General features: G+C 38.2%; 1 protein-coding gene across 9 annotated transcripts in view; it reads left to right on the forward strand.

Moving 5' to 3' along the window:
• The window catches only part of LDB3 (LIM domain binding 3), a 110714-nt gene that overhangs the window by 21747 nt on the left and 71206 nt on the right, over window positions 1–17761 (forward strand). For all 9 annotated transcript variants that reach the window (XM_088059326.1, XM_088059327.1, XM_088059328.1 and 6 more), the window contains exon 3: window positions 9886–10037. In XM_088059326.1, coding sequence (XP_087915452.1) covers window positions 9886–10037 — 152 coding nt within the window. The remainder of the gene's footprint in view (window positions 1–9885; window positions 10038–17761) is intronic.

Genomic DNA, 17761 nt, shown 5'->3' on the forward strand with positions numbered 1-17761 from the left:
CTGTGTGCTCTCTGCTGAATTAAGAATTGTGAGATTATAGACTCCTGCCTTCCTCTAGAATGAAATATCCCAAGAAGAGCTTTTCTTCTAGTGGTTGGGAATTTTTGAAACAAGTTTCAGTCTGAAACCTGGACATAAAAATAGAAGACATGGTTCAGTGAAGGTGAGTGGCATTGTTTGGATCTTCCAATTCAAGATCACTTTAAATGAAGAGCCATTCACCGTAGGCAAATATTTACTAGCTGATGTCTTTAAAAGAAATAGCCTTCTAAATCTGCTTATGGCTTCTGAGCTTTATGGGATGTTCCTGTTAAAACCTTATTTCAGTACACTACTCTTGATGTTGCATTTTCTTAGCGGTATTTTCAGTTGTGCTTTCCAGAATGTGTTGGCTCATAAACAATAATTGTGTTTAATGAAGACTTTCAGTAAATTATGATAACGAAATGTCTTTGTTTTTTGTGTAATGTTTTGTAAAAGATGTTTACTTCCAATTCTCCCTAGAAAATGGTGCAGGCTGGGAAGGGGAGCTGATGAAGCAGTACTCTTTGGAGAAAGAGGACTCTCAGCCTTGTTACTTTTGTGTATAGCACAGCCAGCTGATTTGACTTCTTTTTGAGCAGAAGTTAAACAAACATTAGTAGTTGAACCAAAAATTAGTGTATCTTTCTCAGTAAATGATACTTCTTCTGTCTTAGTAATTTGACTTTTGTTTTTTTAAAAAAAAATTGAGTCTTAAATAGCCTTTAACTACAGACAGTGCAAACAGTATCCACAATTAATTTCTATTACTTTCTTTTGTCTGTAAATAGGAAGACTTTCTAAAGTCATATAATATTTTTTTTTTCATTGGAGAGTGGAGAGTTATGGAAAGTACTGTTTGCAAAAAACCCACAGAAAATCACATTTTGAAAACTTGTCAGCTTAATACTTCTCAGTGTGCTGAAGCCACTGAAAATGTGTGGGAAGATACTGCATTTAGGTAAGACAGGATTATAAAGCTAATAGATGTAAAATTCACCTACAGGGATGCTTTTACCTTCCAGAGCCATCTATGCCACTGATTTGTTCTCTATAAAATGAAATAGTGTGTACGTGTGTGTTGTTACACTATGCAAACTTTCAATGGGAAATCTTTGAAGATTGCTGTACCCGCTACTTCAATGGGTTAAAATGCCCAAAACCAGCACTAGCATTATCATACTATCAATAAAGGTCAATCCTTGTCCTCAGCAATAGCCACATTCCTCCTCAGAGATGGAAGAATTTTGTTTTTGAAAAGTAAGAAAAACAAGATCCTTCCTTTTAAAAAGTTCAGGTTGTGTTACTTTAACATAACAATCTTCAACATAACAAGATTTCCCTTTTAGATTTGAGATTATACATTCAGATTATTTCCTGTTAAACAATCATGGTTCCTGTGGCTTCCCAAGGGAAGTGGCCTCTGTGTTCAACTGAATACCACTAGGAAAGCAAAGTTTAAGTCATTACATTTTAACAGGTACAAGAAACATCTTCAATCTCTACAATTTTCTAGGTTCCTGAAACATTCAGAAGTTTATGTAACTGTTAAATATGTTAAAATTTTATTTTACTTGCTACATCTTTAAATTTCCAGGGATCCTGCTGGGATGCCTGGCGGGATGTCATGTTATGCACTAAGTGATACAGCCTATTACAGAAGAAATTGGCATTGCACTTTCTCGGGGGAACTTTGCTTCTATTCTGTTTTATTCACTTTGATCTTAAAAAGAATTCTTCACACTCTGAAGTTTGAAGCCTGTGCTTTTGTTTATTCTCTCACAGAGCTTCCATGAATGCTCCAGGTACAAAGTAGTTATTCCTGTGATGAAAGAAAGTGTTTAGGGAGGCACTGATGCTGTATGCTGGCAGCCTAATCCTGGGCCCTCCTCTTGGAGCTGATTGGCACTGGGCACTATGGCCTCTGAAAACCTTAGGTGCAAAAGTAAGGGCACAATACCAAGTGCAGTTCCTGCAAGTTTAGTTCTGGTTCAGCACCTCTGTCAGTGTGGACATGTGTTACATTTCATCTTCCTTCATACAGCTGCCGGCTGGTATGTGCTATGCTCTTCTACTCTCTCTAGGCCAAGCATAGAGCTCAGTACTAAATACTTCTGATCTAGAGACAAGACTGCTGTGTGCTGTGTCAAACTGGCAGCTTGTATTTTAGTGAGCAGAGGAAGCATGATTCCCCTGGTATTCTGGAGGACAGAAACAAAGAAAACTCAAACAATTAAATGTAAAGCCTGCATCCATTTAATAAGTACCCTAATTTGCAAACATGCAGGAGCAGAAGAGTCACACATCAGTCATATCTGTGCCAGAACCTCAGGACTTGCTCAAACTCAAAGCTATTTTAAGTTGCTTAATATCAGAAGTGGCTGAAGGCACTAACTGCCAAACTAAACCTCCCAGTATTGTCTCAAATGCCCTTTTAGTCAGGCCTTATTGTTGCTGGAGCAATCAAAAGCCATTCAGAGAGCATATAAAGCATCGTGATCTTCGTTACATACAAGGAGATACATTAAGCAGAATGAACTCAGAAAAAGAAAATCTTATAGTGGCCAATAGCAAGACAAACCCCTTAGTCTACTGCTAATGGTTGTAGGGGGAGACAAGACAAATTGTGTTTCTGTGAGCAGGTTAAAAATATGCACAGAATGTAGAATTCAAGAAGTTGAAAATGTAGGAGGCAGTATTTATGACTGAGATCTGTCTGCTTGAAACACAAAGAAACATCCTGCCTTATACTACTGCCTTAAAGTGAATTCAAATTTGAAAAGGAGAAGCAGGGAAGAGGATGGGGAACCTTTGAAGAAACTTGGCTGTTCTGATCCTGCAGGCACTTGGAAGCTGTGTGTATTTTTGCTGCAGGGGGTTGTTCTGTGGAAGCTGACAGATCAGCCCACACACGGTGGCTACCAGAATACTAAGGATCAGTAACTCAGTTTAATTCTTGGTTTTGATTTGCATTCAGATTATTAAACTCCCTGATACCAAATAAGAGCTCAGTCACTTGTTTCTCAAAACCTGTTGTAACAGAACAATAAACATTTGTCATTATATGACTCACCTCTTTGCTTCCATTTAATTCCTGTGGGATACACAGCACACACTACCTTGGCACAGTGTGTGATGCTAACTGAGAACAGACTGAAGAGATCTAACAGCTATATTTGGATAAAGATTGGGAGAAGAGATATTATTATTAGTCATACCACACACAATGTAAAGAGCTGTGTAACCTTCTAGTTACACCAACCTATCCTATTAAAAAGCCACAACCACTCTTTTACTATCATCTGTATAGTTGGTGTAACATAGAGCAGTCATGCTTTCTAACGACCTAATCTGCAAAGTCCACAATATTGGTTTTTTTTTATTTTTTAACAAAGGATTGAAAATTTTTCCATCAAACAACATGGAGATGGGGTAGGGAATTAAATGATCTTCCAAGTAGCAACAGGTGTATTCACACTGCCTCTCAAAACATCCCCCAAAGCCTTGCCTAGGGCAATTCCCTAAGCATTGCCTGTATGCTTCCTTACATTCCATAACTGAAAGTCTTACATTTGTCTTATTTTCATCACCTGAGTCTAATTAGCTTGGCAGGAAGGGCTATCATCTGTCCATCTTCTTCCTTAAAGGGCCTATATATTTTGCATGAAAGGCAGCCTGAGTGGTGTTAAATGTAAGGGAAATTTTTGGTGTTAATTGAGATGGCATCACTCCAGCCTGGCTTGGCACTCCTGAGACTGAGGTAAGTTGGCTGGTTTGAATGCCCCTAGCCCTTCTGCTGTCAGAGTACAGATTTCAGCACAGGGTGTCCTGAGTTGTAAGTGCTTTACTGTTCATCCCACAAAATCCCTGTGCTGCTGTGGCATTGTGATTCCTGGTACCCGAGAGAGGTAGATTAGAGCTATTTTTGGTGTTCTCACATGTATTGTAATCTCTCTTCCTAGCTACAGATGAAGCAGAGCCTGAGAGGCCACTTCAGAGTGTCTTTTCAGGTTGCCAGAGCAGCTCTGTTTAGTATAAATGGAATCTCTTTGGGGTGTCAGTGGCATGTTTTGCACATGCCATGAGTGTTCATTTAAGGCAGTTCTTGTTGTCCTATTAAAAACAAAAAGAAAAAGCCAAACCAAAGCAACAAAAGAAACACCACAGGAGAAAAAAAACCCCACCATTAAAGCCCAATAGTGAATGGAAAACAATGACACATGTTATTCTGGCAAATACTAGTTGCAAAATGGATTTTTTTTTCCTTAGGTTTGGCTAGTGATACATGCAAGGGCTTTAGTCTCAGGTTTCCTACAGTCTTGTTTTTTACATTCAATTGGTCTTTATCAGCTCTCCTGTCTGACACAGAAAGGTATCAAAGCCATAGATAGGATGCTTGCATTATGATATAGGTTATCTAGGCTGTTTCTTTCCTTGTTTATGTTTTGTGCCTTCTAGCAATGTGTCAAATGAAAAGGTGAATTTCCGCCATGACTTATCCTAGTCGGCCTTACTCATTTTCTTTGCATTTTTTTCTTGTCCAAAATTGACTTATATTTTCTCAGAAAAAACATTATTTTCCCTTTGGAGCTCTTACACATTTATTGTGGGGACAGAAATGGCAAGTGACTCATTTAGGAAAAAATAATATAAATAACATAAATTTCCTCAACTTTCTTACTGTGGGAGAGGAAGAGATGTCTCTGGTCCAGAGGTTTCATGTGAGCATTCAGCAACTGCTCTGTGGTGGGTTCTCAAAAAGACCTTAAAAAGTGAGGAAGTTTTGCAGGCACTTAGAGTCTCAGGGCTTAGAATTACTCTGAGAGTTTGTTGGAATCTTCTGTGCAAAAAAATACTTGCATAAATGTGATGGAGGGAGATTTAAATGCTCTTTTCTCTAGAGAGGAAACATATTGTGTCTTCTAGTGTTTCTTAGTCTCTGTCCAATCCTTTTCGTGTAAGAACATATCATAGTGTCTCTGATTTTCTGATTATGGAAAAGAAAATTTCCTTTTAATTATTTCTTCTGTTCCAGAGATCTTCAAGAAGAGACGGTATTCATTCCCTGTGCTTTTGTGCATTTCTGGTGTTAGTGAATATCTGATTCTGTGAAATGACATTCCTAAATAAGAAGCAGAAAATATAAATTGTTGATATGGGGGTTGATGTCAGGATGGAGTCAGGCATAGCTTAAGTGCTGAAAAAAGAAGAGGCCCCAGCTAATGCTGCAGGCTATATTAACAGCTTCTCATTTGTGTAGGCCTCCCTATGTATTTTTGTCTGCCTTGTAAATTAGGAGTTCCTTGAGGGTAGGAAAACTGTGTCCATCCATCTGTTTATACAAGCATTCTCGTTAGTATTTAAACACTCATCCACTGAAATGCTGCCTGATCCCTATCTCTTCGCTTTGGAGTGGAGATCAGGGGACTTGGCTGGCAACATGTGCTGTTCTCAAGGTGTTGCAGCAGCTGCTCTTTGTACGCTGCCTCCCAGAGCTCCTGCTAAGTAGTATTTACTGTGAACCCAGTGCAGATGAGTTTTTTTAGGGCACAGCTGTCACTGTGGTACTATATATTCACCCAGTGTACAGATCTGCTCACAACAGAGTGTAGTAAGAATTCTCTGTAGTGTGTTGAAAGTAACATGTGATACTTCCAGCCTTGCCAACTTGCCTTAAGCTGGGGATGTTGGAAGTCAGATGTCTGTCTTGTAGGAAATTTGTGAGGGCTGAAAATTCACATCTCTGAAGCAGCACATATTCCTCTGCTTTTCTGAGAGAGGTGAGATGTTTGGCTTTTCAAGATGAAATCTGTGCTTGGGCTTGAGGCACTAAAGAACTACTATTAAAATTAGATCTTTTGGTGGTACCCTGGATTGGATTTTGTAAATTAATTGACAGAAATAGCTGTACCCTGAAACTCTGATGAACTTCTCACTGTAGCACTAAATAAAGGCATTTGCAGCACCTAGCAACTGAAAGTGATGTTGTAATCCACAGCAAGTGAGTTAAGGCTATTACAAAGGTTTTCTCAAATAATTCTGTCTAGAACTTGCCCAGAGACTTGTTTTAGGAAAAAAGAAGAATTGTGGTCAAATAGAAAAATGCATATTTATCCTTGGCAGTAACATATTTCTCTAAATTTGTTACTTCTGTTAATAGAAGAGGGGCTGAGATAAGAGCAAAGTAGAATTTGCTGTGTAGACAGATCTGTATTTCCAGTCTATTTCTAAGGTTTCATTAACATTTGTCCTTCAAAAATATTTTCCAAAAATATTTTTAAATAGAAAATATTTACCAAAGATTTTACAAAGACACAGTGAGCTCTTCTCTGTTTGTGATTATATTTAGTAAATGTTTTAGTAGATCAGAGATGAATTTTCCAAGGAAAATACCAACAGATAAAAGATAAACTCTTTGCATTCCGTTCCTTTCAGCTGGATCTTTAGAAATGGGAACAAGATAGCCTTGAATGTGCCTTGACACTTCAGATCTGTCTGCCCTCTATCTCCATCTGTACACTGGTATTTTGTTCACAACAATTACTGACTGTTCTCAATGTCTGCTGGAAATGTATGCTGTGACTTCACTTGGAACTCTCTCTTATCTCTAGAGATGTCTCTTGGGTTCTAACTAAAATACATATAATTTTGTACTTTGATTTTCATGTTTCATACAGAAACATGGCACAGATTATGCATCCAGTCTTAAATAATGCCTTCTGTATAAAATTCTACAGGACCAAATAATCTAGTATGCTTTTAACCAGTGGGAAGACCATGAGAAGAAGTAATTCTTTCCTGATACTTACTACTTGTCTGAATTGCAGATACAATAAATTAGATCCATCTTTTATACTTGTGAATCTTGCTGTCTGTGAAGTAAGGATAAGCTGATTTTAAGAGGTAAAGTGACATCAGTGGAATGCTGTCCCCTGAAATCAGAATTGAAAAAATATAATCGTATGAAAGAATCACACACAGAATTTTCTACTCTTATACTTAGTTGAAGAAGCTGAACCCCTTTCCTTTTCTTTTTAAATAATGACTGACTGAGCCATGACTGAGGCTGTTTCCCTGTCTTTCAGGAGTATGGTTCTCCTGGAGATCTTTGCCTCAGAACCAGTGTTGTAAAGTTAGAAAGTCATTGTAAATCACAAATTCAGAGTTACTGAGGACTGTTTGAGAGAGTCTTGAGATGAATGTTTTTTCATTTAGGTCGTGTTTTCTAAAAGTATTAGGCAGAAAATATTCCATTAGAAGAAGTGAATTTAGGTCACTCATTACAACCATCCCCTCCATCTAAGTTGACTATAATTCTAGGAGGGTTGTAGTTGCTGTGTCTTTATTTTAAGGTATAGCATTTACATGTGGGGCTGTTAAAAGCAGAAGTCAAAAAAAGTTAGAGATAAGCCAGTGTGTCTGAGCTGTGTTAAACTAGCCCCCAATCTAGAGTTTGTTATCCTGTCTGTGGAAGCTCTGCTTCTCTGGGCTTATTTTCTTTGAGGCATCACTGGGGAGTGGAAGGAGAGACAGATGTGTTGAGTAAGAATACTCAAATTAGGGCAGATGTTTGGCTTTCAGAAACTGGGTTGATGTTCAAAAACCAATCTGATTCTGACAAGAAAAAGGTGTATGTGGAGGAGAGTGGCACAGAATTTGGAACCAGCATTGCACAGTTAATAGTCTGTGGCAAGAACTTGTGTGTTTCATCAGGAGGTTAAAAGTGGTGCCTTTAGAAGGGTGATGTGTGAAGATTATTTATTTAAAAAAGGATAATTTGAAAAAGACTGAAGTGTCCTGCTTGATGAATTCAAGTCTTACTGACTCGTTTGTCTGAGTTTGGCTTTGGTTTGCTTTTTTCCCTTTCTTTACCCTTTATTCTATTGCAAATTCTGTTCCTCAACATATTTGTGGGACTGAGCAGGGAAGGATCTTTAAGTAACTGTATAAGTACACGAGGGTGTACAAATAATCCATATTCTTTATGGGCTTCTGAATTCTGTGCACTTGGCACAATGGAAGTCAATAAAATGCATAGAAGCTAATGTTTGTGTAACAGGTTAGGAAAACTATGCTTGTAACACCAGTCTGGTTTTGGGTGGGTTTTTTTTTTCTTGTGAGGGTGCATTAGACTGCAGAATAAAACTCTTATCTTTGAAACTACCACAAAATATTTCCCCCATCCCTCTATTCCTTAACACAAGGAAAATACACTGGAAAACAGTACTGCCCTTATCAGTCAACTCTACTTGCATGAGAACATTTTATCTGTGGCTGTCCTTCACTCAGAAAAGGCAGAACTCATTGCTTCTATCTCAAATGAAAAGATATTAAAACTTGTCTCTTCCAGTCAAATCAGTTCTGGGAATTACAAATTCCAAATTAATCTTTACTTTTAAGTAGTCTGAGTATCCAGGGTGCTGTGTGTTCTAGCACTCTGATACTAGAGCTAGTGTTCTAGTAAAGTGACACCTCCCACTGTCAGACTACACTGTCAGTTGGCCTCAATACTGAGCACCTTTAACAGCATTTTAATAAAGGATTTTTTCCTTTTTTTGCTTATTCGTCTTTGCCAGTAAAATTCACAAACAGTCTAGGAAATTGTTTTCGAAGGAGGTTTTTTTTGAGTATGTGTATATTCATAAGTGTTTTGACGGTCGTATTAAGGATGGCAAGTTAAGGGATTTCACTTAGCACGAGTGTTTGAATTTGTGTTGGTTTTTGGTTTCCCTAGAAATTTAACTCCATGGTTTCAGCCTGGCTGAATTCACAGGGAACTTTTTGGCTCATAATCAAACACATTTTTCTTTTATGTTCACTGTACTGAACGAACAGAATCTTTGAATGCAGACTTTGTTGTAGTAATTTAGATTATGCTTGGGTGTTTTAGTGAGGAATGTAAGGAAGTGAGTCTCTAATAGCAAAGACCTATAGCTTATATCCATGCTGTCTATGTACTGGGTGCTGAAAGCAGAGGACATCTCTGATGTGTCCATTAAAATTTGTCTTGCTGATGGTATGTGAAGGCTTTTCTGGTTTAGTACTCTACTGGTGTCATTCATATCAAAGTGATAGGGCTATGTAAAATTGAGATCAGGGTACTACTGTCGATTCAGAGAAGATGCAATTCACAAGCTAACTGGAGCTAACAAAATGTGTTGCCACAGTGAACAAACAGAACTTCTGAATTGTGTCAGTTGTTGGGTTTGTGGTTGCAGCACTGTGGCTTTTTACTTCTGAGAGTGCTGGTCTTTGGAGTGTGAGGTCCAACAGGTTGATGAGATGGGTATGTAGCAATCTGTGTTGGTAGTGGAGCTGCAGTTCTATATAGGTAAGGTTAAGCAGAATAATTTCCTTAAAGCTTGCTATGAAAGAAACAAAGTGTGCCCAAGGCCACTCACATGCATTCATTTTCCATCCCCTCAGTAAAATGAATTAATTTGGTGAAAATGACTTTCAGGAGGAAAAATATGATAAAATCATGCAGTGGATAGTGGTTCCTTAGTTTTCTGCTTCCGAGTAACATCTATAACTGCTGCTGTATAATATAATTATCCCCTTGAGATAGTGATAATAGGTGGTAGGGGAACCACTACATTGGGCTTAACCTCTCAAAATGGAAGTAACAACAAGTAGATGGTGTCCTAGAGTTTTGCAGAAGTGTGAGTTAATTTTGATTTGTTTAATTTCTTTAAGGTTTCATTTTCTACCCATACAATAATGGGTACAAACTATTGTTGTATCTATTAGAGTATTTTTTGATGTACCTATTCTGTACTATAATTCTGGGTGAGTTCTTCAACTGTTTTGGATACAGAATGATTTATCATGATAAGACTTCTTCTTTTGTCTTCTCCCACACAGATCACCCCTGGCAGCAAGGCAGCACAGTCACAGATGAACCAGGGGGACCTTGTCGTGGCCATTGATGGAGTCAACACTGACAGCATGACCCACCTGGAGGCCCAGAACAAGATCAAATCAGCCAGCCACAACCTGAGCCTCACTCTGCAGAAGTATGTTGGTGTAACTTAAACTCTTTGCATGACTACGGACAACCTATGAAACTTGTGACTGAAGGTTGCAAATTTTTTATGCCTGGCAGTTAGATATATTTGTGGTGCTCATGGCACAGATAGGAGACGAAAAGCCAAAATCTGATCTGATTCTTGTAGAAGTCAGCATGGATTCCTATAGAAATAGAATGGTTATGTGGAGTGTCTGTATGGGATTTCGCCTTTTGAATACAGATGTAATTTCATATCCATTCAAGCTTCTGTTAAATGAATCCAGCAGTGAGGTTTCTTTCGGTTATTCTCATGTGGGAAACAGAGTTTAGTTTGGCTAATTTATGAGCAACTGTTCTAGAGAAAACAAACAGAACGGGTGTTATAAGTGCATGGGAGGAACCTCAGGAGAATTTGTGCTAATGGTCTGGCACCTGTGAGTTTGAAAGTCTGCTCTTCATCTGACTGAATAAGAAAGGTGTAGCCCAAGTGCAGGAAAGGGAGGCAGCAGAACATGGAGAGGGCAGGTTTTATCATAGAGATGTGATAAAAGTTGCCTTGCCATTAAGAAGGTAGTTATTAGGTCTTTTAACTTCTGCTGGCTAATGTTGCTTCCAAGGAAACTTGTTCTCAAGTTAGATAACCTTGTGCAGAGGATTTCTGTAATAAATGCATTAATATTTAAAGCTCTATAATTATAGAAAGAGAAGGTGCTGCTAATTTTATTGCATTGTGAAGAAGATCATTGTTGTACAGGGTAGGCAAAGTACAGAAAGCAGACTGTAATGTAGAAGTACAGTGTCTGAGAATATACCAAAGAATTAGGAACAGACTAGTAGCTAAAGAGTAAGGAGTTTAGATGAAGTTTCCAAGACAGGACAGGGTACTATAATGCAAAATGTGTGGCTGATTCTCCTCCATTGCTTTTTCTTTGAGTGTTCCAGATAGAGTAGAAAATCACTATCTTGATGCATGTAGTAGAATTCTTATCCTATCACCCACTCCAGCTTCTTTTTTTTCACTCTAAGTGATAGTGTTATTACAAATATATGCATGATATCTTTTTTTTACAAAGATTTAGATTGTTCTGAATATTTTTTATTTGGAAGTTAAGAAAAATCCTTTCTGATTGTTTTAGAATGTCTGTCTGCTTTTCTATTGAACCTTTGTGGTTTTGCATTGAGAGAAAACATTTCTTATTGTGCTTTGGGTTGTTGCACATTTGGTATTAATTTTCCTGAATATTGAATCTAAAAAGTTCTCTGGTGTCTGCCTCTATGGCCTCACATAAATGGTTTAAAGCTACAAACCAACTCTTCTTACACAGAGAAGAAGGATTTCCAAAATTCATGACTATCCCAGATTATCCCAATGCATATCGCAGAGACAAGTCACTTAAAACAGTAATTGTGATCAGGTGTTGCCAGGGATATTTCATTTGAGTAATCATTGTGCTCTTTAATTTGCTGACCTCTAAATTACAACACCAGCAATTCTAATGGTGGTCACATCATTAAAAAAAAAAAAAAGAAAACTAGTGGAAGTATCTTTATTAATTGCTTTCATCTCTGTTTGTTGTTTCTTCCATTTTTTAAGGTGTGCCCTGTCTCTTGGTTCCAAAACTGTAATATATAATTCAGATACTCAAGTTTTATGGATAAAGAACAACTGAAGAAAACACTAATGGAGTTTACAACAGACTGAAATATGCTTGCATAGATAATAGATGCAGATGAACTACGATCCATTTAAAAAAAAGGAAAATGGCATAAAGTAAAATTAAATACTAGTAAACATAAATAGTTCATGAAACAGCTCTCTTTAGCAAATGAACACTTTCTCAGATCATGTTTTTGCTCTGAACTTATACAATTAATGGAGTCTCCTCTCCAGTTGCCTTATGATGTGGCTATTAGTTCGCCTTGGTTGTCCATTCAGCCTCATTGGGAAAACCAAATGAAAAAGATTGAAAAGCAATTTTTTTAATGTTTTTTTTTTTCTTAGATGGCATGGGGCTATTCAAAAAACTTGTGGTCAGAGGCATTAAGCTGGCTTTGCTTTGCACAATTCAGACTAATAGAAGCTAAACCCTGCAAGTGATATTGGCCAACTGGTGTACACATAGGACCCTATCATCAATTCAATGTCTTGAACAAAAGGCATCTCCACTATAATAAGGAAATTACATTATTCTTGCCTTAAAAAAATATTTTTTTCCCCTGGACACAAATGGGTTAATTTACCTAAGGACAAAAAGATTGTCAGTTTAGTCACCTGCCCAAAATTTACAATGCAATATCCTTTTTTTTAAGCAAAAAAAAATTTACAAATATTGGATTGGTGAAGGGAGTAACAGTTAACATGAAAAGAAGGTAGCAGTGACAAAGGACAGTAACTTCCAACCAAATATGGACAAGACAGAAGAGAGGCAAAATCTCCTGGGACATGGTTACCAGGAAAATGACTGTGCTAAGAGATCACTTTGACTTTTTTTAGACGTGGCTTGCAGCAATGAAACTGGAGCAGAGTGTTCTACTACTATGGAAAAGTAGCCCTAGTTGCCATAAAGAGCACAGAGATGGAAGTGCTTGTTTATCCTATTTGTATAAAAGTTTGGAAACGCTGGAAGTCCTTTCCAATGGAAAAGACACATGTGCATTAGGAGATTGACTATTGCAATAGGAAAACTTAAGCTCTGAATTGTGATGATATTGGACATGTATGTGGAGTACTCATATGGCTCTACAGAATATGTTTCAAGGTCATGGAATGCCTTAGCAGGCAATCTATGGCTTGGTTTCGCTGTTGCAGCGCTGGAAGTAGAACTGTTCTTGCTTGTTTAATCTATAAGGCCATGAAAGAAGCAGTAGAATGTGAAATCTCAATGTAAATGCTCCGAGATAGAAAGCTTTTTATTTTTCTAATGGTTCTTGGCTCTCAAGTGCGATGGCCTTTCCCTTTATTGATTGTGACCATGAAGGTTTCATGAGCATTGTTTATTACCTGACACTTTAGACTGTTTGCTGCTACTCACTTTTATTATAACACTTCATTCCCTGTGGGCTTTGTTCAGGGTGGGGAACTGGTTATTGTTTTAATTTGGCTGTCAAGAAAAGCTGTACATGGTGTCAGCACTTGTGCAGGACATCCACCTGCAAGGCATCAATCATAGAACAAAAGGGAAGTGTTATGAGCCCCCATTCATACTTGCCTGCCTAAACAATAGGATTGTGTGATTTTGTGTATTAATTAATTTTAATGGAAGTAGCCACCTGCATTGTTCAAGGCACACTAACACAGATCTTCTATGAATGGTCAGTGCTGGCCTGAGTGGCGTTCTTCATGTTTCAGCCACGGGTTCAGCAATTTGTGGATGTCAGGTGTTTTCTGGCAACTTCCTTCCCTAAACTCCCTCTTGAAATTGTTCTTATCACCTCACCCATGCTATGTTTTCACATAAACTCACAAAATTAGACTGGAAGTCTCGCCAGATATGCCAGAGGTTTGATCAGGCAGCCACAACGTGTTAGGGACTTGAGCTGCATTGTCTGGCTGCCTATTTTTCTAGAGCCTGCAGTGTGCTTCCCTTTGCTGCTTCTGGGAAGCTAAGAGATGCAGAGGGTCAAGTGCCAGGAAGTTGAAGTATTTGGATGATGCCTGGAGAAAGGGACCTGTGATCCAGTGATCTGGGAATGTCTGGGACCCTCCAGACTGGCACTGCCTCCTTAAATTTAGGGGACAAGGTACATCTAAGAAGTGAATTATTTTTTGCTGAAGAGCAGGAGTGAGAGGAGAAGAAGTGTCTTTGGCACTGTGCACTGTTACTTAGCAAAACTCCCATGAGGCACTCAGGAAAACCAGGCTGATCTTCTAAAGTGTTATATACCTCTATAGATGCAGCTTATACCTTAGAAACCTGCATTGCTCTAGATGTACTGAGGTGGGGTTGGTGCTGGTTCTGCTGGACCGTGCTCTGGAAGGCTATGATCATACTCTAAAATGGCCTGGATTAGGGTGGAAAAAGACATTGCTTTGCTTTTAGTCTTTTTGTGACCTCCTGCAGTTCTCAGTCATTTTTCAGTATCAGTTTCTAATCAGTTACTTGAGCTACGCAGCTGCCCTCAGGCATTTTAATTCTAGGCCAGTCAAAGTTCATCTTTAACTGCCTGTCTGTCCCATAAGTACTAGGCCATAAACATTGGGACATGCAGTATTCAGTTCATAGTGAAAAACAAAATTCATGCAAAGTCTATTTTTATTTCATACAAATGGGTTTCTTTTTTAAATGCACAGTAAATGCAAAAAGAGAGTGGCATTATTTGTCAACATGTTTCACTGGAGCATCCACAATATTCATTTGATCATAACTCAAGTAATCTGATCAGCCTCCTTGGAAATGATTCACCAAATGTACTGGCTTAGTTTTGGAAAGTGCTGTAACATGAGTGTGCCTCATTCTGCTGGCACAAACATTCCTGTGTCACTCTAAGGCTCTGCTTTGGCATCACTCTGTGCTGCTGGAGAGGAGCAGTGGATGGTGGAGACTTCTGTGCCTGGTGCACATTGACAAAACTTCCCCCTCCCAGGCCATGCCAGTGATGCTACCCTTCACTTCCAGACAGCCACAATTGGCTGTCTTTTGCTGGAAAATCATGAGCTAAATAATTCTTTTCTCTACTGAAAGGGAAAGTGTCAGAGACGAGGCTATGAGAGACTTACGGTAAATATTTAATAGCTTTCCTTTTTTGTGCAGCCCCAAAGATGGCTGATCCTGCAGTATTTATTTCAGGCCTACTATAAATAAAGCATGTGGTGACAGCAGACTGCAAGTAAGGGGAACTCAGTGGTTATTGTAAACTGCTGTCTTTTGTCTAATGCTATGTGTAGTAACCAATTCTGTGCATGTTTTAGTTCTGCTGATGGGCACATTTAAATCAGAACCAGAATAGGGCTGTATTTATGTTCAGAAGAATTATAAGACGGTATCTGCCCCAGTTTGGGGTCAATTTGAACTATATAGACAATATTGATGAAAGCATGGTCTGAACTAGTTGGACTATTCGAAATATTAAGTAGAAAAAAGAACACTAATGGTGGATATGACATGCCATACTAGTTAGCTTATTTTGCTTAGACGTGTGACTCTAGAACATCCAAGAGTCATCTGCCACCAATAGCCAAGGTTTTTTTTTTTCCTTCTGGTAGTCCTGTATGCTTGAAGTGTTAAAAAAGACACATCCCACTACTGGATTAAGGAAGCTACACTGTATTACTGAGTTGGTCCTCCTTCTCTCTGAAATAGAGGTGACTCCCATTGTGTGCCCAGTTGTCTCTGTATGCAGGTACGAGAGGACAGTAGGATTTGTTTACAGATGTCAGGATATCACTTGGACAGGACTGTGAGCTACTCTCTCTGAGTTGCAAGGTTTAGTGCTGGTGAAATTAATGAGCAGCTATTTCCATGGAAAATGAAATAAAGTATCAATGTCAGTCACTGCAATAAATACAAATGTATTCCTTACATGAGCTGTTTAATTGAGTCCATTGCTATTTACACTCACTGTATAAAGTGTCCTTGTTAGTTTTAGAAAAGAGCCTGGAAACTGTGGATATATGCCAAGGCTTTAAAGGGCAGTGAAGTTTTCATTGCAACAAGATTCTACTTGGGGATTAGAACTGTTCTCAGAGTGAACATCACTTTTTTTTCTCCCCCAATACCAGCTTAAAGGTGAGCTTAAAATTCATCGTTTTATATGAGAAGTATTTTCTGGATTCCCTAAAGATAATCTCCATGTGAATTTTTTCACATATTATATTTCACTTACCATGGACCCATCTCACTGAATCAGTGGGCTGACACAGCTTAGTAAATATACATGGCAGTTGTGTTCTTTCAGACAAACAGTTCCTGTCTGCAAGGAGGAAGTAGATACATTAGCCAAAATGTTACAGTAGAGAACAAGGTCATAGTCTGTTCAGGCTGGGACCTTTTCCTATTAATGCTGATTAGCTTAAACACGGTCGTGGAAAAATGTAAATTACACACTTAAAGCTAATTATAGTGGATGGGAAGTATTTTTTAGATGTGGAATGAGGAATTTTTCAATCAGGTAAAACACTGAGGCTTTACTAGATCAGTCTTGTAGATGTTTTTTGTGTCTATGAGTTTTTTAGTTTCCTTTGGATCCTTTTCACTATGGTGTTTCTTTCCCACCAACCCCTATAAAAGCTGTCTGCCCTAATTTTTATTTTTTTTTCTCACACAAACTCTTAATTATTGGCAGCCCATTGTTTCTTGCAGTGATAACACCAAGGTCTGTTTAGCCTGGCTGTCGGGCACTGTTGGGGTTGGACAGCTCTTGGTGTCTGTGCTGTCCCTGGCTGGTGGCTGCTGAAGCACATCAGTGCTGAGCACTGTGCTCAGGCTGGCCCAGGGATGTTACTGCATCGACATAATGACACCCCCAAACAGCACTCAAACACCTCCAAGGGAGACAAATTCTTTTGACAACTCCTGGCTAACTTTATCTACTTAGTCTCAAAACACAGAATTAGGGTTTTAGTCAAAATCTCTGATACAGATCTTAATGGAAAATTTACTGAAGTGTTTTAGCTTGGAAACAGAAAGTGCAGGCCTAAGTGAGGTAACTGCAGTTAAGGTCTAATTATCCATGTTTGTTAGTTTTTCTCTCCCATATATCTTCATCAGAAGTGCTCTAAAAGCCATAAGACATTGTAAGGTCTGCATCCCAATGAAGAGGAGTTACAGGAAAATTAACTAAGCAAATACACTTCATTAATAGCTTCAGGAAACTAATGTGATCAGGATGCTTGAAGTATATGGAGTTAGGCTTTTGCTTTTAGAAAATGTTCAGTGGTAAGGGGAAAACCAGACTTTTTCTGTGTAATGTTAGAAATCTCTTCAGGTTTGGGCAACACTTGAACTCCTCTAAATGAATAGAAGGCAGTTATAAAGCCTGATGTTATTTTTTTGAGAATCGTTGTATCTTTGGAGTTTGGATGTGATTTCCTGAATCTGGAGCTGGCTGTTTAGGTTAATTCCCTGCATCAGTCTCCATTGCTGCTCTGAAATCTGCACCTGAATGACTATCACACATAAGGAAGCTGCTAAGAAGCCAAGAGTTGCAGGACTTCAGGAAGACCCAGATGATACTGGAATGGTAGCAGTCAAAGTCTCAGGTGCACTATTTGCATGGGAGGTGAAGAATAAGCAGAGAAGTTAATTTTGGTTCATGTCAAATATTTTTCAACTAAAGAACTTACTTAAATATTTGATACTAAATTCTTCAAAATTCTTATTTATTATGATAGCTAGGGAGAGTTGCATCACATCTTAAGACCAGGGTATGATAGGCTACATCAAAGAACTTTATATTTATTCAGTGCATCTTCTGCTTTTTATTAATTATTACTAATTCTTTGTTTTACTTACTAGATAATTTCCTAGCCCAAACATTTTTTCCGATGATCTTAAATGAACAAATCTTTTTATTATTTATATGTTTACCTTAAGTAGATTTTTAGCATCTCTCAGTAATTATAAATAATCAATCTAATAATTAAATCATTAATAATACATAATTATGCCAAACTTTGCATTCCAAGTGAGCTGCTATAGCTGAAGTTTTTATGCCATTAAGCCTTGATCCCTCTCTGATAAATCTGATTTCATTTCAGCCTGTTGTTTTTGATTCTGGTCCTTCATTGTCTAT

The sequence above is a fragment of the Pseudopodoces humilis genome, chromosome 9 (assembly GCF_049639895.1).
Source record: "Pseudopodoces humilis isolate 2021_Gansu_Grassland_sample_001 chromosome 9, ASM4963989v1, whole genome shotgun sequence".
NCBI lineage: Eukaryota > Metazoa > Chordata > Aves > Passeriformes > Paridae > Pseudopodoces > Pseudopodoces humilis.